Source organism: Patiria miniata, unplaced genomic scaffold (assembly GCF_015706575.1).
Source record: "Patiria miniata isolate m_02_andy unplaced genomic scaffold, ASM1570657v1 HiC_scaffold_9, whole genome shotgun sequence".
Lineage (NCBI taxonomy): Eukaryota > Metazoa > Echinodermata > Asteroidea > Valvatida > Asterinidae > Patiria > Patiria miniata.
The window spans coordinates 4,128,683-4,156,249 of NW_024037076.1; the positions used below are offsets into that span (position 1 = coordinate 4,128,683).

Here is a 27,567-nt window from a genome sequence, read left to right on the forward strand (position 1 = left end):
AGTTATGTCTATTGTTAGATGAATGAAGTACATGAGAGATATGAGACCCATTATGTGGCACCAGGGCTTACAAGGTGCTGCGGCCACTGCCAGAAACACCGGGGCGAACCCCTTCTCTTAGCGACAAGTGTTACTGGGTTCTTTAACGTGCATTACACAACACAAGGGACCTACGGCTTTGCGTCCCATCTGAAGGACGAAGCAATAGTGGTAAAGTGCCTTGCTCAAGAGCACAAGCACCATGTTCCCACGGTCAGGATTCGAACCCGTGTACCACAGCACACGAGTCGAACACCGTAACCATTGGACCACAGCACCCCACTGGACCACAGCACCCCACTGGACCACAGCACCCCACATATAGGCCTTTCTCTGATTATACATTATATCATATTGGCTAAGCCGGCGTTTTAGCTAAATGTTAGTTTGCTAAAAAAAAAATACTTGGCAATTGTGTAGCTACGGGCCCCTCCTTTGTTTTGGCCAAGTTTGAGTCAAGAGTGCTTTTGATCACCAAAATGACTTAATAAGCAGATGTTAATGACACTATTTTTTTGAATTTTGAACAGAATGTTCAGGTGGAAAATGCGCGTTCTTATTCAGTAAATAGACTATAGTTGATGCCATTCCGCATGCGATCAACAGGGATTGGCGCATTCACAGTGCCTTGCGGTCATTCCTACATGTATCTTCATTTTTGTGTTCCCTTTTGTCGGCTTCCGCGTCGTTTTACACCAAAAAATCCCCTCGAACAATCAAAGCCTTAATTCCCTCTCTAACCACGACTCTCCTGTTGGTTTTAAATTTTGCTAATTTAAATTTGTCGTTTGGTAAGTCAAATAACCATTTTTGTTCTATTATGGGAACAGGGCCCATAACTACACAATCGCCTAAAAACTAACAAGCTGAAACCATGGAGTGCCGGTCAAATAAATGATTTTTATCCACTGCCTTTTCATATTCATTTCAACATAAATTTACTTTCTGTTTGAGACGAAAATAAAGCAACGTACTAATTTATTATTAATATTAACTTAGATAAGAACAAACCTAACTACAACTTTACAAGTAACAATGTATTGTACATGTTGTATGTCACTGACACTGAGTGACCGATGATTATTTTGGACAAATATGGAATAATAGAATTAATACAATGAAACTAAAAGTTTTACGAGTTGCATGCTCCAGTTCATACGCCCAAGGTCAAAAGTGCAAAAGTGAACTGTGTGTGGTGCATGCTGTCATGGCTGTGAAATGCAAGCGCGTCAACCGTGCGTAAATACATTGGCTACAGTACACAACTCGCAAGCGTGAAACTGTGCGGACACATTCGGACGGTGACCTAAAAAAATCGTCAAAATTTCCTGCAAAATCACCCACATCATTTCCTACTAACCTGTTCTGATTCTGCACTCATCTTGACTCTTTCACCCACCAGCATCCATAGTAGAAAATCGTGAAAAGGTGACGGGATATTTCATCCCAAATACGGAAGGAAGTTATACCGTGAACAACGACAGCGATGGAAGCTGGGAGATGACAAGAAGTTGTTGACAGTGTGAAGAGCAATTAGAACGTGTAGTTCATGATAGTTTGGTAATGAATGAAAAAGCGTTTAAATTTGTTCACAATTTCCAATTTTTCCACCAATTTCACCAATGTTTCCAGTGATTTTTCCAAAATTTGATGTTTGTTTCCAAAAATAAAATTAGTGCTTTTCAAAATGTGTCACTGAAAATGAGGTACGAACTGCATGACACAAAGTTTTAAAAGTTTCACTCAGAAGAGTGACGTAAAAGGTTTTAAACCCAGACGCCAAATCCTATCAGAAGACAGCCATTGGGATCAGGATGTCCGACTATTCGTGGGGGGAGTATTCGCAGTTTCGCGCGCAGCGGTCTATAATTGATTGAAAACAGGTGGCCAAGTTACCGGGTAGCTCAACTTACATTTAGAAGAATTGACCCTCACTACGTTTTTTTCTTCTGGAAATTGACACAGAAATTCTTATAAATCTTACATTTAAATCTACACAGCATCATATTTTATTCAGGGACGCGCACAAAACTTGACAATTTTAAATAATTGTGAAAAACACTATTTTGTTACAAAAAGTTATGTCTCGATACTGACGTTTGGAATACAATTTAGTTTTTAATCATTTTAGCAAAATGTATTACAAAATATGCATCAACTGAAGAAGAATTACAATAGCGATATGCCCCTAGTTGTCATTCAGTACCTTATCACATCTTTAAGTGGGAAAAAATGCAAAACAAATCAGGGAAATACATCAGCGAATGATACAAAGTAAATGCCAAATACACAAGGAAAAACACAAACATTTCACTTGAAATACAAACAATTCACTCTATATTCGTCAAAGCTTTCATCAAATCTTGAAAACTGTCTACTTTACAAAATAAGTCATCACACATTTTGTTAGTTTGTTGCATAAACAAAACTCTTAATTACTGAAATGTATGTTTACGTAATCAGCCATAGAAAAATTAAGTCTAATTAGAAAAATAAAAATCTGATTGAACAAATTTCTTCGTTATGGAACCAAAATATACATTATTTTACAAACAACATAAAGAGCGATAAATAAATTATGGCAATTTTAAATTTTAAACAAATTCTTTTTAAACTTTTTAGCTGCGGGTAGCGGCTCAACAAATCATCATGTCTTTCCATTAGTTGGTCACAAACATTGACATGGTCTAATGCTCCTACATCCTTTGACCGATTTCAACCAAACCTGATCTTTTACTTAAAACACTACTCCTTCCAGAGAAATTACATCACGTGATTCGTGCATGAACACAAATTTGTGGGCCCGCATTAACTTCCAAGATCCGATTAAGCTTGTTCTATTAAGGAAAGTTAACCCTGAAAGGGCTGGGGGGGGGCCAAAATCCACCCCCCCCCCTTCAACTTTTCCTCGATAGACTTGAAAAAAATTGTTTCGCGACCCGAGCTGTTGTGACTTTTTAGCCTTGAGCCTTGCGCATCTTTTGATACCAAAAACATAAAATTCAGACCACGGGTTGCCGTGCAGCGAAATATATTCCAGCGCTACGTGCCATGACACTAAATTTCCCCGTAAACATAGTGTAAACAAAGCAGAATTACCATTTGTGCATATGAATAATTAATTAGACATAATTCCAAAACCCTTTGACCTATGGTCATGAAATTTCTTGGGTATGTTCATTACAAGTTGTCCTATGCATGTATTGAGTTTCATAATTTTTAGTCACTCGATGGCCGAGATCTTGGGGGGGGGGGTGGGAAATCCCCCCCCCAAAAAAAAAAAAAAACGCTGAGTGATTGTCAAAATAACCTGGCCCTTTTAGGGTTAAAGTTTATAACTCTCAAACAAATGGACTTTTTATTACAATAAACAACAGAAACTTCAGAAGATTCACATACGCAGTCCGTCAGTCAGTTAGAACACCACACTGGCCCACTGTTACCAGCAAAAGTACTGCCGTTGAAAGGCTATATAGTTTAAAGCACACAGTATTTCAGCTGAAAATCCACATGATCCACTGAATAAATCCCACCAATGTGGACCACAGGCCCTCCCGCGCTTTGATGATGCGTCGAATGTCCGGGTCAGAGTTCATGAAGAGGTCAACAATGTTAGCCTTGAGGTCGGGGGGCCAGTGCTTGGGCTTACCCTCGTCCAGGTTCAACATGCACACCTCGCGAATCTGCGAGTGGAACGATAAAAAACGAAGAAAGATACATAGGTTATTCAAGTATTTCAACAAGTAAAGAATAAATGCACCACAAGAAAGTAGTACTGACTTCCAAGACCGTAAATCCTGGAGGGGGAGCATGTGGGGTGCTGTGGTCCAATGGTTACGGTGTTCGACTTGTGTGCCGTGGTACATGGGTTCGAATCCTGACCGTGGGAACATGGTGCTTGTGCTCTTGAGCAAGGCACTTTACCATTATTGCTTCGTCCTTCAGATGGGACGTAAAGCCGTTTGTTGTGCAATGCACGTTAAAGAACCCAGTATACACTTGTCGCTAAGAGAAGGGGTTTGCCCCGGTGTTTCTGGAAGTGGCAGCAATTATGCGCCGCAGCACCTATCAAAAAGGTGCTACATAATGGGTCTCATATTATGTTCATATACTTCCTTTACCAGTCTTTGGTTGCATTCTTCCCCAGCGCTTTGTATCCTCTGGCAAAAGGCGCTATATAAATACAATTATCATTATAACCCACGGCTACCCCCACTTTTTGACAAGGGGGGGGGGGGGGGCGGGGCGGGGAGGGGGGGCCACAGATCATCACCCCCCATTTTCTCCCCCCCCCCCCATCAGATTTTTGTGCTGAATGAAAAAATCTTCAAGTTAAATTTAGTTAAAGGGCCCATGCAACTTAATTTTTTTTAGTGCAATCCATGAAAATGAGTCGTTTGTCGACTCTGGTAAATTTTTTGTTTGTTTACAGATTTGAAAAGAGCACTATCTTTAGCATTACTGCTGTGAAAACCGCATGCTGATACCATCTTTAGTTCAAAAAATTATGGAAGTCAGAACACCAAGAGATGTGATGAAGTAATGTGATGAAGTGGCCCTATTTTGGCCTGAATCTCCAAATGAAAATTCCCGACAAACAACTCATTTATCTTGATTGCATCACATTTGTATCCCATTTAGCCTTATTTTCAATTTTCGTTTTACCATTTTTTCAAGGGTATTTTGGTGCCTAATTATGCTAATGCCAATTTCCATATTCATGAGCAAAAGTGTGATGCCATTTCAGGCGGAAACCTCAATGTCACAACTATTTAAGCACAAAAAGTTACCAGAATTTTGATATTTTGCTGTTGAAAATTTTCTTTTCTTTGAGTGATTCGTTGTGTCAGTACATGGCAGCAAGCCAGTGAGCAAACTTTTCTCACAAATGTTTTCAATAGCAGATTTTTGGGTTCACATTTGAACAGAAAACAAAACTGAACAGTGTCTTCCTGAAATGACAGCAACAGCGCCCTCAGTTGTCTGGAAAAGCATGGACAATTACAAACATTTAAGAAGTGCACCTTTGAATAACATTAACCAAAAAGGCATGTCAAATAGTTTTCATACATTTACGAGGAGTAGAAAGTTGCATAAAATGTGTTCCTCAGAAAAATTCATTTCATGGACATTTTAAACAAACAGCACAACTTAAACACCATTAATGGACGTAAAGCATGCATGCTCGCAATATGTATGCACATTTGCATACAAGATTTTATTACGAAGAGCGCCACCTGGTGTCAAATAGTGTCCAGCCTAACTCCTCCCCCGCCCCCATCTCCCTTGGAAGTTTAAAGATCATCGCATCAAGTCATCAACACAAATTAACGTGACTAGCCAACTCACAAAAGTGGTTAGACTAAACACGGTATCGTATCGGTCCGCGGACAGCAGGGCAACTTTCTTTGCTGACTGGAGTGGTACCTCGACCTACGAACAAACAAACAAAACGGCTGAAATTAAGATGCACTTCAACATTTCGAAGCAATGAACCATGACAAAAGTGGGGGTGCTGTGGTCCAATGGTTATGGTGTTCGACTCGTGTGCCGTGGTACATGGGTTCGAATCCTGACAGGGAACATGGTGCTTGTGCTCTTGAGCAAGGCACTTTACCATTATTGCTTCGTCCTTCGGATGGGACGTAAAACCGTAGGTCTCGGGTGTTTTGTAATGCACGTTGAAGAACCCAGTAACACTTATCGCTAAGAGAAGGGGTTTGCCCCGGTGTTTCTGGCGGTGGCTGCAATATCCACAGCACCTTGCAAACTCTTTATAAAGGTGCTACATAATGGTCTCACATTTCTCATAAACTTGATTTACCTATATTTAAAAAAAATAGACATAATTATCAGCGCCTTGAATACCTAATTGTTGGTAGATATGTGCGCTGTATATGACTCCGGTATTATTACATACTTCAGTTATAAGCTACTAGAGTTTTCACATAATAAATCATTCTTCAAGAAATTAACATGTCAGGTGCTATATACACACAAAAGTTGTGTAGTGTTGGCAACTTAGGCATATATAGGATCATTTGAATTTATGCCAAAAGTAACCTACCAAATTATTATCAAAGCTTGCTTGGATTAAAGATCGTACTGGTACTAAACGCCCGGTGAAATTATTCCATCTGGTTTGCGGTCATTTTCGAAGAAATCAATAAATGAAGGTGATTTTCAACGATCAATCAACCGATTTTTAGAATAAGAGAGTGCTAATGACGAAACTGGGTTTTGAGTGGTGTCACAATTAAAAATGAACAAAATGCATGAAAAGCAAATAAATGATCCTATATGCCTTTATGAACATTTCTGAGTTATTAGTCGGTTTATGTTTACATTTTTTTTTTACTTACAAAACCTTTTTTTGTCTTCACAGATTCCAAATTATAAAAGGGTTGTTTAAAAATCCTGAAAATTCCCTAAATATCAGGGAAAATTGTGAGAATATCTCACCCATGTAGATTATTGTTTTGATCCAGCAGGGCAAATCTAAACATTGAAGCCTAAATTAAGTTCCAGAAAATCTGGAGACATTTGACCTGCACAAACTGAATATGCAAATGAATGACCCTTGACCTCTCTGGAGTAGGCCTCCATGTTTTCCTGCCTGCGCTGTCCACACACGGCGTGGATCAGCCGCTGCAGCTGCATCAGACAGTCGTCGTAAGCCGGCATGGAGGAAAAGTCATCCTGGAAAGAGTAAAATAGGGAGGGACAATTTTTTTTTTTTTTTTTTTAAACGTGATTTCACAACATTGCACACATAACTTTTTACAGTTGGTAGTTCTTTTTTTGCCCGAAGAAAACGAAAAGTAAACAAATTTGAAGACTAAAATGTTATGAATAACACATATTCATGGCTTCATCAACAAATAAGGATTTCAATACATTTTCAGCTTTCTTTCCACACCAATGAATTTAGATATTTTCAAGAGTTTTATGATATTTTGAGATTTTTTTGAGAACCTGAATCTATGTTTTAACATTCTTGCCCCCAAAACTGCCGAGCGGCGCGTTGGTGACCTACCCTACTTGGTCCACACAAAATTTATGTTGTTTTCTGTTAGTTTCCTTTGTATTTTGGCAACTTTATGTTTGTACACTCCATGTCAGTTAGTGTCTTCTACCTGTAATTCTGTTCTTTGTATTTGGTGCGGTTGCCCTTGTTTCACCTAATAGTCTACAAGGACAATAGCATCATATAGCGCTTAGAAACGTAGTATTAAACGGGGGAAAAATGTTTGCTATTATTATTATTATTATTAAAATGAAGGGGGAATGTTTTGCGTGTCCGAACAACAACATCAGGCTCAAAACCAGGGGCTCCCTGTAGAAAAGGGCAACGAAGTATCAAAAATAAAAGTACGGGAGTAAAAAAACAGGAAAACTTTCGATTCTAATTTCAAATTAAACTCACCAGTAACTCCTTAAAGAGAGACTTTGCCCTCGTGGCTTCTTGGGTGAGCCTGCACAAAAATGAGAGCAAAAAGTTAAGTTCCCAAAAATTAATAAAACAATTTACACAGTTTTTCAGGATTTTTTTTTACAAGGCTTGCATCCGTTGAAAAGTAAAATTCAGATGTTTGAACAATGTAAGTATTTACATTTAAGGGGAAAGTCTTACTTTTCAATAATTGTTTTGCTTCGAACATTATTGCACCTCAGTTTCACCAAGTGTTCATAAATAACAGATTTTTAAAAAATGTTTACAACAGTGGGTTTGGTTCATAGAGCTATATTATATTCCTACAGTGCCAACTCGCCATGGCGCAAAGTAGCATGCTCAGTGCATCCAAGTTTGTGCATACAAAGAGCTTGAAATTATGTAAGGCATTTTTGTTATAGCTATTGACATATCTGCATTTGGCTTTTAAAAATGTGCATTATCGAAACCAATACACCAGGAGTTAAAACGCATCTTATGGTTGTTTCTGGGCTAACAACAATGCACATGCTGCCCTATCTGCTCCGTTCACAAGTACCCCCTCACCGGCAAAGGAAGTACAGTTGGGTGTACGCGCGTCACACACAAGGAACGATGCGCATCAACCAGCGAAATGTACCGCCCATGGGACGTCGTTGCTAGGTAAAAGAACGCCCTCTTTTGGTAGCGCACGGAGCTCATGGGCCATTCTGATGATAGTACACCTATGTTGGCCATGTTTAGTGCTGTGCGTTAACGTTGCACTTCATGCAACTTCAATTTCATGTGATTTGGGGATGTTCTAGAGACACGCACATGAACTCAAAATGACTGCGCCAAGACGCTTCAGACAGTATTCTATGCCATAAGGATTAGTACACTATTAACGTAGCTCTATAGTTAGGCCAACAAAAAAAAGTATCCGGTTTCTGGTATGGAGCTTGTCCAAAAAGTGGTGCGGCGACGCGGCTTTTTTTTTTTTTACCCGACTTTTTTGCTTCAAATGTCGGCTGATGACTGCAAATGGTGCCTGACTAAACTTAGTGCAAATATATGGGAGTCCAGAGAGGCCACATAAAGCTTATTCTCGATCATAACCCCATCTAAAAACACGTTGAAATTGCGCAGCAGCAGAATTCCAGTCAAACCAGTGAGTTTGGCGGTTTTGAGACATCATCTTTCATTAAAAAAAACCTTTTTCATTTTGCCGACGCGCATGGCTACGGCGACGCGCGCGCATACCAGAAACCGGAGACTTTTTTTTTTGGCCTTATGGGTTATGTGTTGGTTTTGTTTTCGCTACCTGTGGTCTAGGTCCGAATTAGCACACTATTAACGTAGCTCTATAGTTATGGGTTATGCGTTGGTTTTGTTTTCGCTACCTGTGGTCTAGGTCCGAATTAGCACACTATTAACGTAGCTCTATAGTTATGGGTTATGCGTTGGTTTTGTTTTTGCTACCTGTGGTCTCAGTCCGAATTAGCACACTATTAACGTAGCTCTATGGTTATGGGCTATGCGTTGGTTTTGTTTTCGCTACCTGTGGTCTCAGTCCGAATTAGCACACTATTAACGTAGCTCTATGGTTATGGGCTATGCGTTGGTTTTCTTTTCGCTACCTGTGGTCTAGGTCCGAATTAGCACACTATTAACGTAGCTCTATGGTTATGGGCTATGCCTTGGTTTTGTTTTCGTTACCTGTGGTCTAGATCTGTATCGTTGACTGGTAGGGGTAGCTGCGTACTGTCCGTGTTGTCGCGCATCGTCTGGGCGAGCCCATTCACCTAGTTTTAAACAGAGTGAAAACACTTCAAAATTAAACTTAAAAAAACTTGCATCTAAATTGGACACCATAAATTGGATATCTTGAAGAGCATGAGCTACAGAAACTTCCAACAATTTTTATCAATTGGGGTCAAATCGTCTCGTGACAAGGAAAAGATCGTAAGCAGCCCAGGCACGCAAAAAGCACTTTTGGAGATAATCAAATTGAAAGGTTTTGTGCTGCAATTTCTAGATTAAAAATCACATAAGGTTGAAATTTTGACTGATGAACCTTTTGCCGAGCACAAATAATGAAAAACCTTCTTCCGTCTTTTGTTTACAGTTAATTACGACAGAATGACGTAGCCCCTTGAGACAGTTTGTATATCAAATGAAAGTATTTCCAAGCTCTATCGATTACCCGAAAAATTCGAATTTGACCTTTTGACCCATTTTTCGCCCTTACGACCTTCTTCCAGGCACCCGACGAAATGGGCCATTTGATGTTGTTCATTTTATTGTAAAATCTGTTAAAAAGAAGGAGCAGAAATCATGGCTCATTTATTGACCTCTTTTTGACACTTGACTTTCAGCAGCTGGTTGTTCTTCTTCTCGTGTTCCTTCTCTGCTTCTGACATTCCTGTCTGCATAAAAAAAAATCACAAAAGTTTTTAACAATTCCATTTCCTTTCCCTCTTCAAGGAATTTCCATTTTCCCACCTAGATTTTTCATTCTTTTCTTTCCATTATATTTTATTACCCCTTGAAAACCTTAATCTGGCCCCACCCCCATACACTACAGGGTGAGTGAAAAAAAGAAAACCAAAATGGTAGGACCATTTTTCTTTATAAAGTTCTGCATGTAGCACTTTCAAAATCTAGGATATGAAAGCCCAATTAATAAGCTTTCTTTTAGTACAAGAATCATTCAAATCACTTGTGTACTTTTCCAGTTATGGAATTTTAAACACAACCACCGTTTTAAAGTTCTGTCCACGCATAACAAAAAAGGTGTGTAATCTTTTAGCAAAACAAAGACAATTCACACGTCCCCTATGTGAATTGTTTTTGTTTGGCTGAAAGAACACTTGTACTTGTCTTTTTTGTGATCCATGGACAGAACTTTAAAGTGGTGGTTGTGTTTAAAATTCCGTAACTGGAAAAGTACATGAGTAATTTGAATGATTCTTATACTAAAAGAAAGCTTATTAACTGGGCTTTCATATCCTAGATTTTGATAATGCTACATGCAGAACTTCACTAAAATAAATAGGTACAGCCATTTGGGTTTCCTTGTTTTTACTCACTCTGTATACTCAATTTCTTCCCCATTTTTCTGTATTTTTTCCTGCCATATTAAAACACAAAATCGTAACGAATCGCGAAAAATGAAAAAAGCACTGCCACATTTTTACTGTACATATTGCAAGCCACAAAGTTATTGCTAAAGCGAATACTTCCGAACTACGCTTGTGAAAGGATAAATATGGTGGCCACTTGAGAAAAGCAATGGACTTTCGCTTCAAGCACAACAGAAAGACTAAACCATTTAGTCACTGTATCGCCTGAAACTGCTCTGCCTATTACTCCCTGTACAGCACCAAACAGCCCAAGCACTATATGGTTCATTAAGGGAATAAATGTGTGCTCCAGAGGTATTTATCACTCTGTTTAAGACCACTTAGAGTCTGGGTGCTGATAATTACCCGAGCCGGAGGCGAGGGTAATTATCAGCACCCAGACTCTAAGTGGTCTTAAACAGAGTGATAAATATCGACGGAGCACATATTTATTCCCATTCATAAATACCTTTTCGGTAAAAAAAAATCATATAATTCGTTCAAAACATCCCGATTTGGTTCAACAAATTCACTTTATGAATTTTGATACATCCCTCTTGCAAAATAATGGAGTGTTCAGCTGGCGAGTAAGATGTAAACAACCCTTTTATGGAGATTGACGCGCGCGTATCATGTTCTGCGCGATGTCGCGCAGAACGCACCTGGCGCGTTGCGTTTTGAATTTAGAACTATAAAATTTTGACTCCCTGGTAGTGTTGCGCATGCCTACGTGAGGATTGTGAACGTTCAACCAATGAAACGATAAGAGGCACTGGATTTTTAGGAGTCCACATTTTATTGTGACACTGGAATAGTGTTTAAGACCAGCTAGCCATGTCTTTATCATCCGTTTAAGACCGGCCACGTGACGGGCTCTCGACCAATAGGAATGCGTGAACTGTCTTAGGTATTTATGAACAATGAATAAACCACTGGTCACTATATACTGACTGGATAGTGTATGTCCATTACGCCATACATTAAGTTGTGTCTCTTTTTGACCAGTTCACCCCCGTCTTCACACGTGCCCACTGATAAACGAACGTTCGACGCGTTCATACAACCCATGCTTTATCAAGCTTTGACGCACACTTTGTTCACGGACACATATTACGATGTTCTAAAAAGGACAATTTCCACCGTGATTTGCAAACATCGCAAAAAGTAAACTGCGACGTTCAAAACGGAAACCACGTTGTTTGTAACACTGTAAACTGTAGCGGACAAAAGGTGAACTACGATGTTACAAAAGTGAATCACGTTTGGGAACAGATCTACGACGGCTATGTTGTCCTTTATAGAACACCAACCAGTCTCCCCAATATGGCTTCCAAAGGCTTCACTCTGTGGTTCTCTGTAGACTATCAAGTCAGTATACATAGATCAGTGGAATAAACACAGTGTAATATAATGTAGTACAGTTGCTTGAACCTACCTTCAGCAAAGCTAGGTGGGCATTGTAAGAACTCTCCTCTGCGGCCACAGTCGCCTCTTGAGTGAAGAGATTCAGCGCTTTCTGTCTGGCGCCCTCGCTCAATCGGCTCATGGTCTTCGGGCTGCGAGGCTCTTGGTGAGTGTTCTGCATTCCACTGTCAAATTCCTCTGCATAATTTTGTTTTTTAAATTACGGGAATTCATCAACAATCTGAACTAATGCAAAAATATAAGCCGGTTCCGTATTTCAAGTGCGCATGAGCACAATCAGTCCTTCTAAGATTTGAGGCGTGCGATCGCACCCCCACGCCATCGCACGCCTAAAAGCTTCCCGAGAAGTGCGAATAATCGCACGCCTGAGTCCCTCTGTACTGCACACCTCGACATACATTTACGGCATAATTACACTTCTGTGAGCTCTTGAAATGGCCTTACTGTAAACCAAGATAAGTTATTATTAATTATAAAAAAGAAAATCAGATTGTTCAGTCCCAGTTTGGACCACAGAATCACACGCCTAGAAAAATCACACGCCTAGAAAAATCACACACCTAGAAAAATCACACGCCTAGAAAAATCACACGCCTAGAAAAATCACCCGCCTAGAAAAATCACACGCCTAGAAAAATCACACGCCTAGAAAAATCACACGCCTAGAAAAATCACACGCCTAGAAAAATCACACGCCTAGAAAAATCACACGCCTAGAAAAATCACACGCCTAGAAAAATCACACGCCTAGAAAAATCACACGCCTAGAAAAATCCAGGTGTGCCTTTTTCCCACTCGCCTATGAGTTTTCAAATCAGGACTATGCCATGATATACATCACAGGTCATTCGAGATAAACAAAGCTCATCGAAGGCACGTGAATGCGCAAGGAGACAAAGGCGCGTGAATGCGCAAGGAGACAAAGGCGCGTGAATGCGCAAGGAGACGGGCGCACGTTAATTACCAGCAGAACGGGCGTTCGCGTAACATCGCGTTGGTGATTTTATCCTGAATGACCTTTGACCTTCACAACTTCATTGAGATACCGAACTGCCTTAAGTGTGAGCAGTGGCCTATTGTATATATAATAAATAATAACAAAAAAGGCCTAGGCCTATTTAGTGCAACAAACATAATTAATGAACAAAAAAAAGAATATCACATTTAGGAAATCAGGCTCTTTGCTATTTAAAAATCAGGACGCATAGCAACCAATGCAATCCCAGACAAGCGAGAGTGTCGCCTCTCATCATGTCGGGTGTGTATGGTTTACCTTATACTGTTATGCCACGCTGCCACTACAGCCAAAATGTACGGTAAACGAGGTGCATGGTGCAGATATAATGTAAGTTAACTACATCTTGCCAGAGATGGCTTTATTGGTTAGTTCGGTGATATCTACTCTTGTGATAATCTCATTGCAATTTAAACAAACACAACAGACAATACGCACTTGGCATCATTTATTTAGCAATCTATACGGGTGGAACTGGTAATAAATACAAGAACCATAGAAGGGACGCCCTTACCAAGAGCCTTTTGGTTAGCTTGGTCTAGCACGCTCTCAAGAAGCTGGGCGTTCTTCAGAAGAAACGAGTCACGGATGTTGTCCAAAGATGTCTGCAATAAAGATACAAAGACAAAAGCAAAGCAAGCCTAGTCAAACTGTTGCACTGGAAGTCTTTCCACGCATCCGAGGCCAATTTCATAGCACTGCTAATAACAGTTAGCAGAAAAAAATGTTAACTATGGCAGGAAATTGTGCTAAACTTAACAACTATTTCATGGCGTGGATGTGCTAACGGTTGCACGCGCATGGAAATCTTTTATCGTTATGTCACTGATTAAAGAAAATTGTTTCTCTGAGTTACGCATGCATTTTGCTGTGCTTACTGCTTTAATACGATCTCCATGAAATAGAGTATAGCAGAGTGAAGTCAGCTGTCGTTGTTCATTGTTCGACGGTTCTTGAAACGATGAATTCACACCCTTCATGTGATGGTGCTGATTAGTTACGTCACTTCACTATTGGAATTAGCGCGCAAACGGCGTATCGCGACACGAAACGTCTTTGATTTTTTAGAGATACGCAGCACAGTCCAATGAGCATTCTTTACTAATAGTCAATTAGAACTCAAATTGGAATGAAACTTTGTAAGGATGAGCACTTTGATGAAATAAAAACGTTAACAAACAGTCAACTTGGCCAAAAATCCTGATAAAACGGTTCGTGGTGCGACTTTATACAAACTATTTGCTGAACAATTGTGTGTTCTCATTAAAGCTGCATTCCCTATGCTGTTTTACAAATTTCATCCCGAAAAATAGTTTTCTTTTCTAAATTGCTATTTTTCTATCAATACAAAAATTATTCACTTCCGAATGAGACATCGACCGGAAAAAAAAATCGGCCCATGTATGTTTAGTAAATTGAATTATAACATAATAATTTCAAATTATTGGCTGCCAGACAATAATTCCGTTCTTACAGGCAGTGTTCTCCAACCTGTAAAAATAACCTGGTGCCCCGCCAAGCTTTCTGAGGCACCCGCCAAGCTTCAAAAGCTGCCGCCAAGCTTAAAAAGTTGCCCGCCATGCTTTAACAAAAAGGAAAAAATAATAAAAAAAGACAAACAAGTGCCACTACCCTTACCCTCTAGGGTATATTTTGGCCAGAAACACTGCCAAAAGCAATCACATGCAACACTTGTCAAACTGACAAGCAATTGTAGCAATCAATCAGGTCAAAAGTCTCAAGGCCAAACTGCCTCAGAGTCCCTGATCACTGATGTGTTAAAAAAGCCAGTATTGTACTTAATTGTTAGTGTTACTGTGTTAGAAATGGCCTAAAGCTGTTATCCGTACATAAATTACATGTTCATCTGCAAATAGCACCCCCTAGCATAAAGAAATGTATCGGACTGCAAATAGCGCCCCTAACATAATTATAGCGCCCTCCCCCTCCGCTTTTGACGGCGCACCGCCCTTTAATTTTTGAAGTTGGAGAGCACTGCGCAGGGTAGGCTAGTTCCTATCCAACAAGAGGTATTGATAATTACGGACCGGGATCGTCTGTTTACAAAGTGGACTGTTTGTGTCCAAGAAAAAAAACTTTTTTTCCCCGGAGGCCGTTGTACACACCCAAAATAAAGGAAAAAGGGAGGATATTTTAGTTGAAAGAAAACGTACAAGTTGAAAATTTATTAATGGAAAAAAAAAATCAAATGTGTTGAAGAGCATGATAAAAGCAACTTTAAATCAGTGCAGAAATGTTACCTTTAACTGGTCCAGGAATTTTTGGAAGGGTGCCGATCTTTGCAGTCGTTCTAGAGTTCTGCTGTAGCTGGCAATGCAGTCTGTCTTGATGTCTGCGTAGCTGGACTTGAGTTGGGAAGTCTTCATGGGTAAGGGCAGCTCGCCGAGCTTGCTCTCGCCTTCTAACTGTGGGTGGTTCGAATCCCCATCAATTTAATCAAAATATAAAAAGCCATTTTTCCCATGGCACATATATTGTTTTGGCTTCTAACTACATGTCGTTGTGTCCGTGCAACAAGGTCATATCTCCTAAAATTTGCCGTACGTGACAGGTGAGTTTCAGAATGTCAAAAGATCGTATCTCACGTTATATAACCCGGATGCACACAAAGTCAATGGACGTCGAGATACGACCTTGTTGCATGGGGCGTATTCGCGCGAGATACGACTTTGTTGCAGAATGGAGTTACGACCTTGTTGCACTGACGCGACGAGGAATATTTAAAGTAAAGCCTGTCAAGAGCCAATACAGCCCATTGAGCTGGCGTTTATCTCCGGTTTTCTCCGCATGAAACACATAAGAAAAATTTGCAGACATTTGCTCAATGGCCATCTTGCTTAACAGGGTAAATTCACCACGAAAAAAAATTGTGCTTCTTCCAAACTTTCGCCTGTTAAAGAGGAGTGAAGAGACATATCTACCCAGATCTCTCAGATTTTGAAAGTATGAACCATACTTTTTAAGACGATCACACTTTTAATGAACAGAATGACCAATTAGAGATTACTCCCCAGCTAATGCCAGTACCAATTTATACTCCTGGGTGGAAAGAGGCAAGTTGGGGTCAAGTGGCTTGCCCAAGGACACAACATATGGCCAGCAGCTGGATTTAAACCCCGGACCCTCTGATCATGAGTAACGAACCCTAACCACTAGGCCACTCCCCCAGTCAAATACGGGAATGGCTTTAGACAGCAAGCACTTGATGAGATTCAACAATGCTGCCCTCGACTCACCTCTGTTCTGTGTTGAATTTCGCTGCATCTTAGCTTGATTTTCTTTTCATTCATGTCCACTGTGCGGTGATACTTCTCTTTAATCTGGCTCCTTAATTCCTGAGCGGCACCGACCAGTACATCATCCAATCTGAAATATCGACGAGAAAAAAAGAAAAATGGACCCCATGCAACACTTGCCTGGTATCTGGTGATACTTGATGTGGGATAATAGTGCATGTGAACCAGTGTGCATGGTCAGAGACTGGTTCCCGCCCTACCTTTTGAAATCTCAAATAAAAATGGAGGGACAGGGAACCAGGCAATTTTGTCTTGTTGTCTGGCAAAAAACGTAAATTATTTTATCACAAGCTCTCTATAGTGTGTGTTTTTTAGGGGGGGGGGGCTGGGATCAAGGTTGGCATTTGACGAGGATCGGGCGGAGTTAGGGTGGAATTCAGGCAGAGATCAGACAACACAGTTCGGGCGGAGTTCGGGCACAGTTCAGGCAGAGTTTGGGTAGAGTTTGGGCAGAGTTTAGGCGGAGTTTGGGCAGGGTTAGTGCGGGATTTGGGTGGGGTCGGGCAGAGTTTGGGCAGGGTAATAGTGTCGGGCTTGGGTGAGGTTAGGTGGTGTTCGGTAGAAATTGAGCAGATTTTAGATGGGTCATTTTGGGTCGGGCTGGGTGGAGTCCCAGTAGAATTCGAGCGGGTAAGTCAGGTTTGGTTGGGGTTACAGTGGGGTTAGAGTGAGGTTTGCATGGGGTAGGATGGAGTTCAGCCAGAGGTCAAGTGGGCCTGGACGAAGCTTGGGGGTTCAATAGTGTGGGGTATGGGTGGGCTTCGGGTTAGGCTTCGGGTTGGGTCTGGGTGGGGTCCAGGTAAGGTTAATGTGGGGTTAAGGCAGGGTCTAGGCAGGGGCGGGTCCGTGGGGAAACTCACCCAAACAGCACCTGCTGGAGCAACTTTTCAGTTTTACTGGCTGCAGTCTCATGCCAGTGCTGAAAAAAATATTAAAACACAAATCAGTGCTTTCAATCACAATCTGTAAAAGTAAACTTTTTTGTTAAAGTATTTTCACAGAGATTTCAAGCTACAAACCTGTAATTCTTGTTCGTCAATGGGTCCCATCTCGTACTGCTGATGAACCACCATCATCTCTGTCTCGTAAAATTTCAGGCAATCCTGAACTGCCGACTGCTCCATGCTCTGGATGAACGCCGACCACCGACTTGGAATCTGGGATGAAAAAAAATGACTCTCGTGGTTTTTAAAGGAATATAAGATCGTTTGCTTTTCAAGCTGTTTGTTTCCAATAACAGCACCACTCAAAATCCAAAGAAGAATCTTCAAAATTTAACCTGTTGAAGTTTCAGCTCAGTGGATATTACAGTTTTTAAGAAAACAGTGAAAAACAATGCACAACTACTTGATCATGAAACACGAGTTTGTCTATAGCACTCTGTATTATATTACTTCCAAAAAAAGTAAATTGACTGATCGTGGCAAATCTCCTAAATTTCTTGCACGGTTTCTTCTAAATGACAGCCAGCCAGCTGGAATAGTTTCACAGGGTGTTTAGTACCAGTACGATCTTTAATTCCATGTAAGCTTTTGATAACAATTCGTAGGTTACTTTTGGGATAAATGCAAATGATCTAATTAATTAATTAATTAATTATGCCTTTTAAGAACTAGGTGCAATTTTGTGGCGCTTCTAAGCCAAAATGTTGAATGCCAGAATTTGTGGGATCAGAGGAAATCAACTAAAACATGATTACATGATCCTTCAGCAGTCATTTTGTTTAGTTTTCCAAAAAAAATCTTTCTTGCAATCACACAAAAGAAATATTTTCTCCATTTTAACAACATTGGAAATGGCTTCTTCACCTCAAAAATCAGAACTGAAAAGGTAGATTTTTCATCAAAACACAGAAGTATCATTTACCTGAGACAACGAGCCCTCATTGGCTGCCGTCACCAAGACTTCAATCAGCGATGCCAGTTCGGCTCCTGTGATTGGTCGACCTGGATTTGAATATTAAATTATCATAATTTTATCTCAGGTAACAATATGCAATATTCTTGTTACTAACTCCTTTACAGAAATAATGCTTTCTGCAATTCATTAACATAATTACGCTGAAGCTCACTTTGCAGAGTTATGATTGGCTTATTCTGTATTTGGACTGTACCATTATATTTGATGGACCATACCACTTTCCTCTTTGGGGATGATTCCTTGTCTCACTTTGCAGTGTCAATTTTTGATTGGCTTATTCTGTATTGGACTGTTCCATTATACTTAATTGGATTGCACCATTTTTCTCTGTGGGAGATGATTTCTTGCCTCACTTTGCATAGTCAATTTTTGATTGGCTTATTCTGTACTGGACTATACTATTATATTTAATTGGACCATACCATTTTTCTCTTTGGGGATGATTCCTTGTCTAAGGGTTTGTATCAGCCGGTTCCTCTCAATCTTATATTCTGCAGTGAGGTCTTCTTCACGTGCCTGAAAATAAGGGAATAATAGTGCGGTAGTGCAGTCTTAACCCTTTCCTTACCATAGGCGACTTTAGGCGACCAGGAAACCACACACAGAACACCCTCAACACAGATAGTACTTTTCAGAAAGGCGGCACGTTGATATGTTTGGCCTCCCATACATCAACCATATACCAGCTGAAAGAGTGTTTTAGGATCGTTCTAGTTTATTCACAGTGTTACCATATCAAAAACTTGAGAAAAGTGCTTCAGCAGTATCCACGCACAAAGTATGGAGTGCCATTTGGTCATGTAGTGAAATGGTTCAGTTTGATAAATGGCACCAGATGAACAAAAAGGCATAGCTTTCGTATATTTGCACATACCACAATTTTGTCGACAATCGCTTTGATTTGGGAGCCTTTGTGAAGAATTTTAGCTAATTTTTTTTAAGCTCAATGTCAAATTTCAAGTCGGAGTCAGTGGCCCATTGCTGACTGCATGCCTACTTCAAATTTGTAATGTAAAATTGAACATTTGCCGATTTTTGTTGTCAATGTCTCATTCATAATGTGACAAACTTTTGCATTGCTATAAAAATAACAATTTAGAAAAGGAATCTACTTTATGCGATGAAACTAAAAATAAAATCTTTAATCAAAAATTAAATATTCAAAAAAAGCACTATTATTTCTTACCAGGGATAGATCTTGTAAGATCTCTTTCTTGGTGGCAGGGAAGAACAAGGTGTGGCAGTCAACGTCTTGGAAGATGTCTAGCAGGCTGATGCGATGGTTCTCGTTCTCCCAGGTGGACGATTTCATCATCTCGTGAAGCCACTCTGAAGGCGTCGGCTCGTCGTTGCCCGTGACCTGGACGAAATCCTGCACAACCTAAAGGTCACAGTAAATCCTTTTGCATCAAGTAGGGGACATTATAGGGGTATTCTTCATGACCAAAATGTGTAAACTGTTAACAAAAGAAGTCCCCTTGAACAGCGCCACCTATTGTCAGATGGCACCAGTCCCATCCATTTAACAAGGATCAAGTTCGGATGCGAACCATAGTTCGACTAACTTCGCTCAAACGCAGGATGGTTGGACTGCTCTAGTTGACTTTTGGAACCCGACCAGGGGGCCCTCTTCCAATAGCCGTGCACATCATACAGCACAACTAAGAGCCAGGACCAATAAGTTTTGTGATGACCGTCATTTGACTAGAGGTGTTCGCGCGTTGCTATTAGTATTTGTGCACTGGAGTAAGTTATTTCACAAATTAACCACAAGTCGACTTGCTTCAACTTGCTCAAAGGGTGCGGACCTGTAAATAGGCCCAGAATTGCAAACGCAGACAAATCAGAAATTTGTATGTCCTCAATTTCTTTGCTACTGGAGTATTTGTTGACCATGAACTTGAACTTAGGTTTGTAAAAAAGTGGGTGGAAGCCATGCACAGGAGTTTGAGCTCGTACTTCAGTGAAATTCGGATAAAATTGGGCCCTAAAATTAAATTGCTCTATTTTGCAATGGAGCGCAGGCATCATTTTTCAAAATGGCAATGGGCCATAGGACTACTTTTAGGGGTGATTATCTTTGGATGGAATTTCCTCCCAAAAGTCAAAGGATTACCACCAAAAAAAAATGAACAGAACATGACAGATGATGAAATAAGCTTTAATTTTATGGGTGTCTCAAACACCTTGGAGAGTTGCGAGTATTTTATATAATTTTTGGAAGGTCTACGGGGGTCGATTTACAGGTCTGCACCCTCAACAGTGTTGGCAAAAGGGGCCGTCTTGATGATGAGCCCCACCGAGTGTCAGGTATTGTCCCAATGATGAAATTTTGGGAAAATTGTTTGTGGTCAATAATTTTTGTGGTCATATTCTCCCCATCCCCCTCCCCGATCTTCAGGACACAATGTTTGTGTTCTCCTGAAAAACAAACTGAAACCAGTTTTAGTCACAACCGCAAACAACTCAAAAACAGACATGCACAAAACACTCGGTGCTACTGCAAAGTTTTTATTAAAAAACATATAGCTTATGTATCCTCTTGCAAATTAATTATGTCAAAATAACTCAAACAGTTCGTGGCAAATACGACGGACATATTTTGAGGAATTTTGAGCAAGCGATCTGCACTCACCCACAGAAGCGGCGGGAAACTCAGCAGATCGTGGTTGAAATCCTGGGCCCACTTGGCTCTGGATAGTTGGGATCTCAATGCAAACAACTGAAAAACAATTGAAGAAAACCTTTGAAACTGTGTTCATATTTTTGATAGTCAAGCTAAAAGGCTGCGTTAAAATCTACAGTTGGCATTAAAACACATCCGTAGGTGCTCCCAAAATAGGCACATGTGAAATTCCATAGGTGCTCCCAAAATAGGTGCATGTGAAATTTCATAGGCGCTTCCCATAGGTGCATGCAAAATTCCCCAGGTGCTTCCAAAGGTGCATGCTCCCAAAATAGGCGCATGTGAAATTCCATAGGTGCTCCAAAAATAGGTGCATTTGAAATTTCATAGGTGCTTCCCCAGGTGCTTCCAAAGGTGCATGTAAACTCCACAGGTGCTACCATATAAGTTTATGTGAAACTCCATATGTGCCTCATAGGTGCATGTGAAATTCCATACATGTGCTTCCATAAGTGCATATTTCCACAATTAGGTGTTTCTATATGTGCATGTGAAATGTCATAAATCCTTCTGTATAGGTGCGTGTGAAATTCCACAGGTGCTTCCATAGGTGATCAGGACATGTGTGGAATTCCATAGCTGCTTTCATAGGTGCCTGTGAAATTCCATAGGTGCATATGAAATTCCATATGTGCCTTTGAAATTCTGCACAATGTTACGGTGATTTCATAGGTGCTTTCATAGGTGCCCGTGAAATTCCATACTTGAGTGCTTCCCCTGCATGTGAACTGCAAACGGTAGCAAAGAAAAAGGGAGGTGACTAGACTCTGCAGGGGCTCAGAGTTTCATTAAAGAGCAGACACGGAAGGTTTGTGTTTACTTCGTTGTAATTTTAAAAGAAAAATGACTGCATGGACGATCCTTGACATTCATAATCTCAAACAGGTATGCCTGCAATGTGTGTCTTTCTTTGGCTCTTGTAAGTGGGTCCCACAGCGCCCCCTACAGTTCATGCACAGATCGCACACCTGCGTTCTCCTCGACAGCAGCTCCAGGTAGTCCATGTCGGCCTGGTCGATGACCTTGACCGAGTTGTAGATCAGGTAGGAACTCAGCAAAGCAGCGACGGCAAAGACTTTAGCATCATAACTCTCCGACACATTGTTGGCAGCAAAACCTGAACAAATAAAATCCAAAACTTAAGCACATGAGAATTAAGTCTGTTGCCAGCCCTTATAGTTCATCGGGATGACATTTATCTCCAGTTTCCGTGGCATGAAACGACTGAAAATACTTCTGTTCCCCCTGGATGGGATGCCAGGCCATCGCAGGTTACTCCCCAGCTAATACCGGTACCCATTTGTACCCCTAGGTGTAGACTCGAGAGAGGTAAATGGGGTAAAATGGCTTGCTCAAGGACACAACATGTGGCCAGCAGCAGGATTTGAACCCCTGACCCTCTGATCATGAGTCACAAACCCTAACCACTAGAAAGATATTAAGTTTATAAACAGTTGTTAAACATTTTTGTTCTTTAAAGTTTGATCAACGTGGAAATGTTTCACTTTTTTTGATAAACAGATACACGGTGTGTTGGAAATAGCTCTTGATTTGTTAACCAACTTTTACCTTCAGTATCGAGGAAGATAACAGATACGTCTGTTCCTGATGAAAGAGTCATTGTGGTTGGCTGAAATAATAGAAAATTGTGAATGACAAAGAAAGAGTTTAACCAATCAGCAGTCACCTTTAAAAAAAAAAAACAATGAATAAATCTTGAAATATATTTGCTTCAAATATTGCTTCAGAATGGCGCAAGGTCGACGATTATGAATCAAATGGAAGTTAAGCTTGGGAATAGCCTTGGTCAAGGCGTTTATCGTTATTTGTCTGTACGTGGTAAATGATCTTCGGCATATCCTCGCTATATATGCGGCCACTATTTTATGCAAATCATTTGGATCCAGACGAGTGCCTGGGTCCAATCGTCTGCGAAAGGTTTTTGGGGTGGTGCTCATTATGCTAATAGCCTAATTTAGCTGACCTTAAAAGTTGATTTCTTATTTGTCGATCGTTGCGTGGAAACTTGCATAGCGGTAAACATTCACACACCTAGAAAAATCACACGCCTAGAAAAATCACAAGTCTAGAAAAATCCAGGTGTGTGACTTTTTTTTACACACCTGTGATTTTCAAATCGCAGATGGATCCGAGAGGAACATTAGTTTTGGAATTCTAAACACACAGCAATTTGCAAAAAAGTTACACACCATTCCCCACATCCATATTCCCATGGTCTGCGGGCGTAGGCTCGGCCCGACGGTGAAGCCAAAGTTTCCTTGTTTTCCCATCAGTTGATTCAGGAGAAAGGACTTGCCTGAATGATACTTCCCGACGACAGCCACGACAGCTACAGGGTTTGTCAACCGAAGCAGTGACTAAAAAACAGATAATATTGAGGATCATTTGCAGTTATCCCAAAAGTAACCTATATGTGCATATTGGGGCTGAGGATGCAGGAATCGTTTCCATGTAATGCACCTTTACCATGCTGCCACCATTTCAGTCATGTTCCCTGTATCCAACAACAGCACTGAATGACGTTTTTTTTGTGCAAAAAGGAACCAGACTATTTTCCCTACCAGCTAGCTTCGCTTTTGTTACGTTGATTTGAATGGGAAAAAATCAAGCTGGCTGCAACATGATAATGGTCTATACCGTATGGTTTACACGTAACCCTGGGACGGTATGCATGCGGCTAGTGGTAGTGGTCAAGGGCGGATCGGGGGGTGTGGGGGGGGGTGTGTAACAGGGGCCGAGCCCCCCCCCCCCCAAAAAAAAGAAATCCAATTATTTTTTTTATTAAGTGACATATCGCCACAAAGGCAGGCACTGCATACACCACCATCTTTAAAATGACTTTAATTCACAAACAAACCTGTCAAATTTGCCCCAAATTGCCCCAAGCCATATTGTCCTACTGATTATCACCTGGATGCTTTCCTCGACAAGTTCCATCTTCCTGTGCGTCGGGTCGGGTCGGACTAGCTGCATGGGACGATCCTGCAGCGCTGGTATGAGACCTTGCTGCAGTGCATTCTGGGAAAGGTCGTCCGAGCTGCCCTGAGAGTTCGGTACAGAAGATCGGCAAGATCCTTGAATGTGAACACACACGAACGATCATGACAAAATGTGACTACATGTGACATTTGATCTAGCCCCAAACGAGACACTGATTTTTGTGACTCGAGTCGAGTCGAGTCATTAGGTCAAGGAGGTCGAGTACTACAGGTGGCGACACCACATTTGACTCTTAATGAAAATAAAAAGGGGTGCCAGCTGATCGTCATTCAACTAATGGGGACACTGATCAAACCACGTATGTATACATGTATACAATATTCGCGAACATTCTAACGTGACATGAACAAAAACCGGCACCGGCGTAAGTCACTGCAAATATTTTTCGCAAAGTTTTGCTTTTATTTTTGGGTTTCGAGTCTCATTAGCCTTCCTCGAGTCGAGTCGAGTCATTCTAATGAGGGACTCGAGTCGAGTCATTTACCCTTAGGGACTCGAGTCGAGTCGAGTCACCAAAAATTGTGACTCGAGTCGGACTCGAGTCGAGTCATTGACTCGAGTCATTACAACTCTGCTAGGCGCATAATATCTGGACTTTCGACGTGTTCAAAATCCGTGTTGGAGACCGCCATTTAGTCCTGAAATTTAAAGAGCACTATATGTTCAGTAGTTTAACATCCCTCGGACCTTATGTGCTCAAAACGAAGCAAAAGAAGATCAGGCCAACTTTACTCACTCTTTAGCCAGCAAATTTCTCCAAAACTGTTACTGGGCAAAAGAAAAGTTCCTCGGTATTTCACCAACCAAGTTTTAAAGGAGACTTTCCTTCAGTATTTGGCAGTGGCTAATTGCACAAAAGAGGGAAGTCAAGTGATTTCAAAATTAGGCTAAAGCCTAGACTTCTACATGTCCATCCATGGTCCAACTGTTTGACAAGACTGACTTCTTCATTCAGCCTAGTCTGGTGCCTGACTAAGGAGTAATGTGTAGAAATAGTGACCAAGTACCCGACATCCTAGATATTTCTTTTGGCACAGTCAGCCGACAGTTGATTGATGCAGCACTGAAGAGTTGTTGGACTGGTTGTTTCATGTGCCAGTCTATTTTCTTGTGTTGCATGTTTTCAATACCTTAAGTTTTGGGACGCTCGTACACAGTATTGAGAGTTCCAAATTTTTGGACTAGTTACACCCAAGATCTGCCAGTGGCATAGGATCAGTCATTCCAAAGAAATTGCGGGGGGAAAAAGGAGCACGCATCAACACGAACGTTAGACATTTTTAAAGTTCAGAGACATGAATGGAGCGTGGCTATGTATATTGCCACTATTACAGAACTATCACGATCAGTCCAAATTGATTAAAACTGAAGTACTGTAGGCCTACCTTCAACTCCTTGTTCATCAAGACTCTGTTGACACTTCGCAACACTTTCCCTTTGGCTCCCAAGTCCCTCATTGGCTTTGCTTTCGGCTATTGGCAGCAGCACACTCACGACCACTATCCAAGCCAGGATTAAGCTAGGTCCTTCCATTTGTGCAAACTGCAACCATGCCTGGTTTAGGCCCTATTCTATAGCCCCATGAAATGTATTGTATTAAAGGGAAAATACAACATTTGCAAACATCAAACAATAAAACTACCAAATCATTTTGAAATACCTTGCTGGACTGTTAGTGAATGACAGTGTATAGCGATGATCCTGTAAAATCATGGCACCTGGTATACTGTCATTTTCAAGAAAAGTGGTATTTTTGTATCAATTTCCAACGCTGATCGGCCGATCAGCGTTGGAAACAACTGGCTTTTTTTCAAATACTGGCCCCAATTGACCATCGCACTTGTTTGCAATCGATTACAAACCTACGAACGGGTACGAGCCAGCTAGACTGGTTCCCTGATCTTACAATTCCCCAATGTATGTAAACTGCTCTGTTTCTTCTTATATGGAGTCAGGGAACCAGACTACATGAAAATGATTGTTTTTCTTGGTTTTTATAGCATTTTCGAACCCAAAACCTCAAAAAAGTCAGTGTAACTATATTTGCTATATATTTCCAATCCCATCCATTTCTGAAAATTACAGCAAAAGCAAATGATGTATATTCCCTTTAAAGCCACACATCACTGCCTATAAAGCACTGATGGCATGCATCAGTGCATTTGCAGATTTTTCTTTCACTGATTTTTCATTATGAAAGCTAAAGGCTTACTATTACCAATAACCACGAAAAATCAAAAGGTCAATGGTGCATGACCTCGAGAAAAAATACAGTCAATAAATAGGTAGGTGCGGACATCCGGGAATTTTTTGGAAAAAGTGTTGCAACCTGACGCCACTTTCGCAATTGTACAAAGTCTATGGAGAGTCAAGAAAATGTTCTAAATTTCCTAACAAAATTGGAAATGTTTCTGAGCCCAGATTCATGTCTTATCATCAATTTTGCAATGAATGCCCTTCACTGAGATGATATATGAAGAACTCGAAAAGTGACGTCAGGTTGCAACATTTTTTCCAGTTTTTTACGCCATTGGCTTTACTTATTAAATAGCTCCCAGATCTATGTTCTTAAAACTCAATTCTCAAGTCTAGAGTGCTGAATACATAGCAACCGATGAAAACTGGTGTGCAAATGAAGAGATGTTTTTAACGGATGACATCAGCCCCCCCCCCCCCCCTCACCTATTTTTGGACACTCTCTGCTAAATTATTTCATAGTCAGATAGTAATTATTAGAATTTGGATAAACAGTAGCGTACCGGTATTAGGGGTAGGATTACAAAGTTCAATTTTTCCTGGTGTTATAGCCAACCATAGCAAATATCAAGTAGAATTTTTTTTAGAATTCTAATTCAGGTAACACAAGTCACAACTGTTCAGGAATTTTGGCATGCATGTGGCGCTCCCCACACACATGACACAGTGTGCGGAACGGAAGTCCCTGCAGCCGGCGACGGTAGCCGTCAGCAACACTTGCCCACAAGGCGCACCACAACAACAGTCACCTCACCCCGCAACTCGCCTGAACTTCAACTTGCACTGCAGTACGTCCTACATAAATCTACAAGAAAATATGAAACCGAATCCGTTAACGGCAAACTTCACTCTGAAATCAGTTGATAAAAAAAATTCTTCTATAAAACTCGTCGAATTCAAGTCAAACGTTCGTCGCAGGCAACACGTGTGATTGTGTAGCATAAAATGGCACGACAGTAGAGCGCGTGATGAATATGCATGATATGACGTCACTCTTTCTACTGTCGCGCCGTCACCCTCTAGTGTCGTCCCACTTACCGATGATATCACATTTAACAAGTCCTCTTTCTACTGTCGCGCCGCCACCCTCTAGTGTCGTCCCACTTACCGATGATATAACAAGTCCTCTTTCTACCCTCTAGTGTCGTCCCACTTACCGATGATCATCAAGTGGGACGACACTAGAGGAGGCGGCGCGACAGTAGAAAGAGGACTTGTTAAATGTGATATCATCGGTAAGTGGGACGACACTAGAGGGTGGCGGGGCGACAGTAGAAAGAGGACTTGTTAAATGTGATATCATCGGTGGGATGCAGCACATACAGTGTGCATCTACATGTATATCTATCAGT

The 27,567-nt window shown here is 40.9% G+C and overlaps 1 protein-coding gene across 6 annotated transcripts; it reads right to left on the minus strand.

Annotated features, from left to right (window-relative positions):
* Nucleotides 1-3,308: 3,308 nt before the first annotated feature.
* LOC119720222 (guanylate-binding protein 2-like) lies at nucleotides 3,309-27,104 on the minus strand. Of its 6 annotated transcripts, none has more exons than XM_038189829.1 (22): nucleotides 26,970-27,064; nucleotides 25,345-25,530; nucleotides 23,870-24,033; nucleotides 23,149-23,316; nucleotides 22,508-22,568; nucleotides 21,907-22,055; nucleotides 20,888-20,974; nucleotides 19,439-19,633; nucleotides 18,675-18,768; nucleotides 18,199-18,278; nucleotides 17,352-17,489; nucleotides 17,193-17,251; nucleotides 16,273-16,402; nucleotides 15,277-15,441; nucleotides 13,530-13,620; nucleotides 12,011-12,177; nucleotides 9,805-9,879; nucleotides 9,170-9,255; nucleotides 7,466-7,514; nucleotides 6,625-6,738; nucleotides 5,389-5,472; nucleotides 3,309-3,722 (listed from the first exon to the last, which is right to left on the minus strand). In XM_038189829.1, the coding sequence occupies exons 2-22, from the start codon at nucleotides 25,490-25,492 to the stop codon at nucleotides 3,534-3,536; spliced, it is 2,493 nt and encodes an 830-aa protein (XP_038045757.1). In that variant the 5' UTR covers nucleotides 25,493-25,530; nucleotides 26,970-27,064; the 3' UTR covers nucleotides 3,309-3,533. The 6 variants fall into 6 exon arrangements, with proteins under 6 accessions (XP_038045757.1, XP_038045762.1, XP_038045760.1 ...); XM_038189834.1 differs by lacking the exon at nucleotides 26,970-27,064 and adding an exon at nucleotides 27,065-27,104 and having other exon boundaries at nucleotides 3,534-3,722; XM_038189832.1 differs by having other exon boundaries at nucleotides 3,534-3,722; nucleotides 26,982-27,087.
* Between the last annotated feature and the right edge of the window lie 463 nt (nucleotides 27,105-27,567).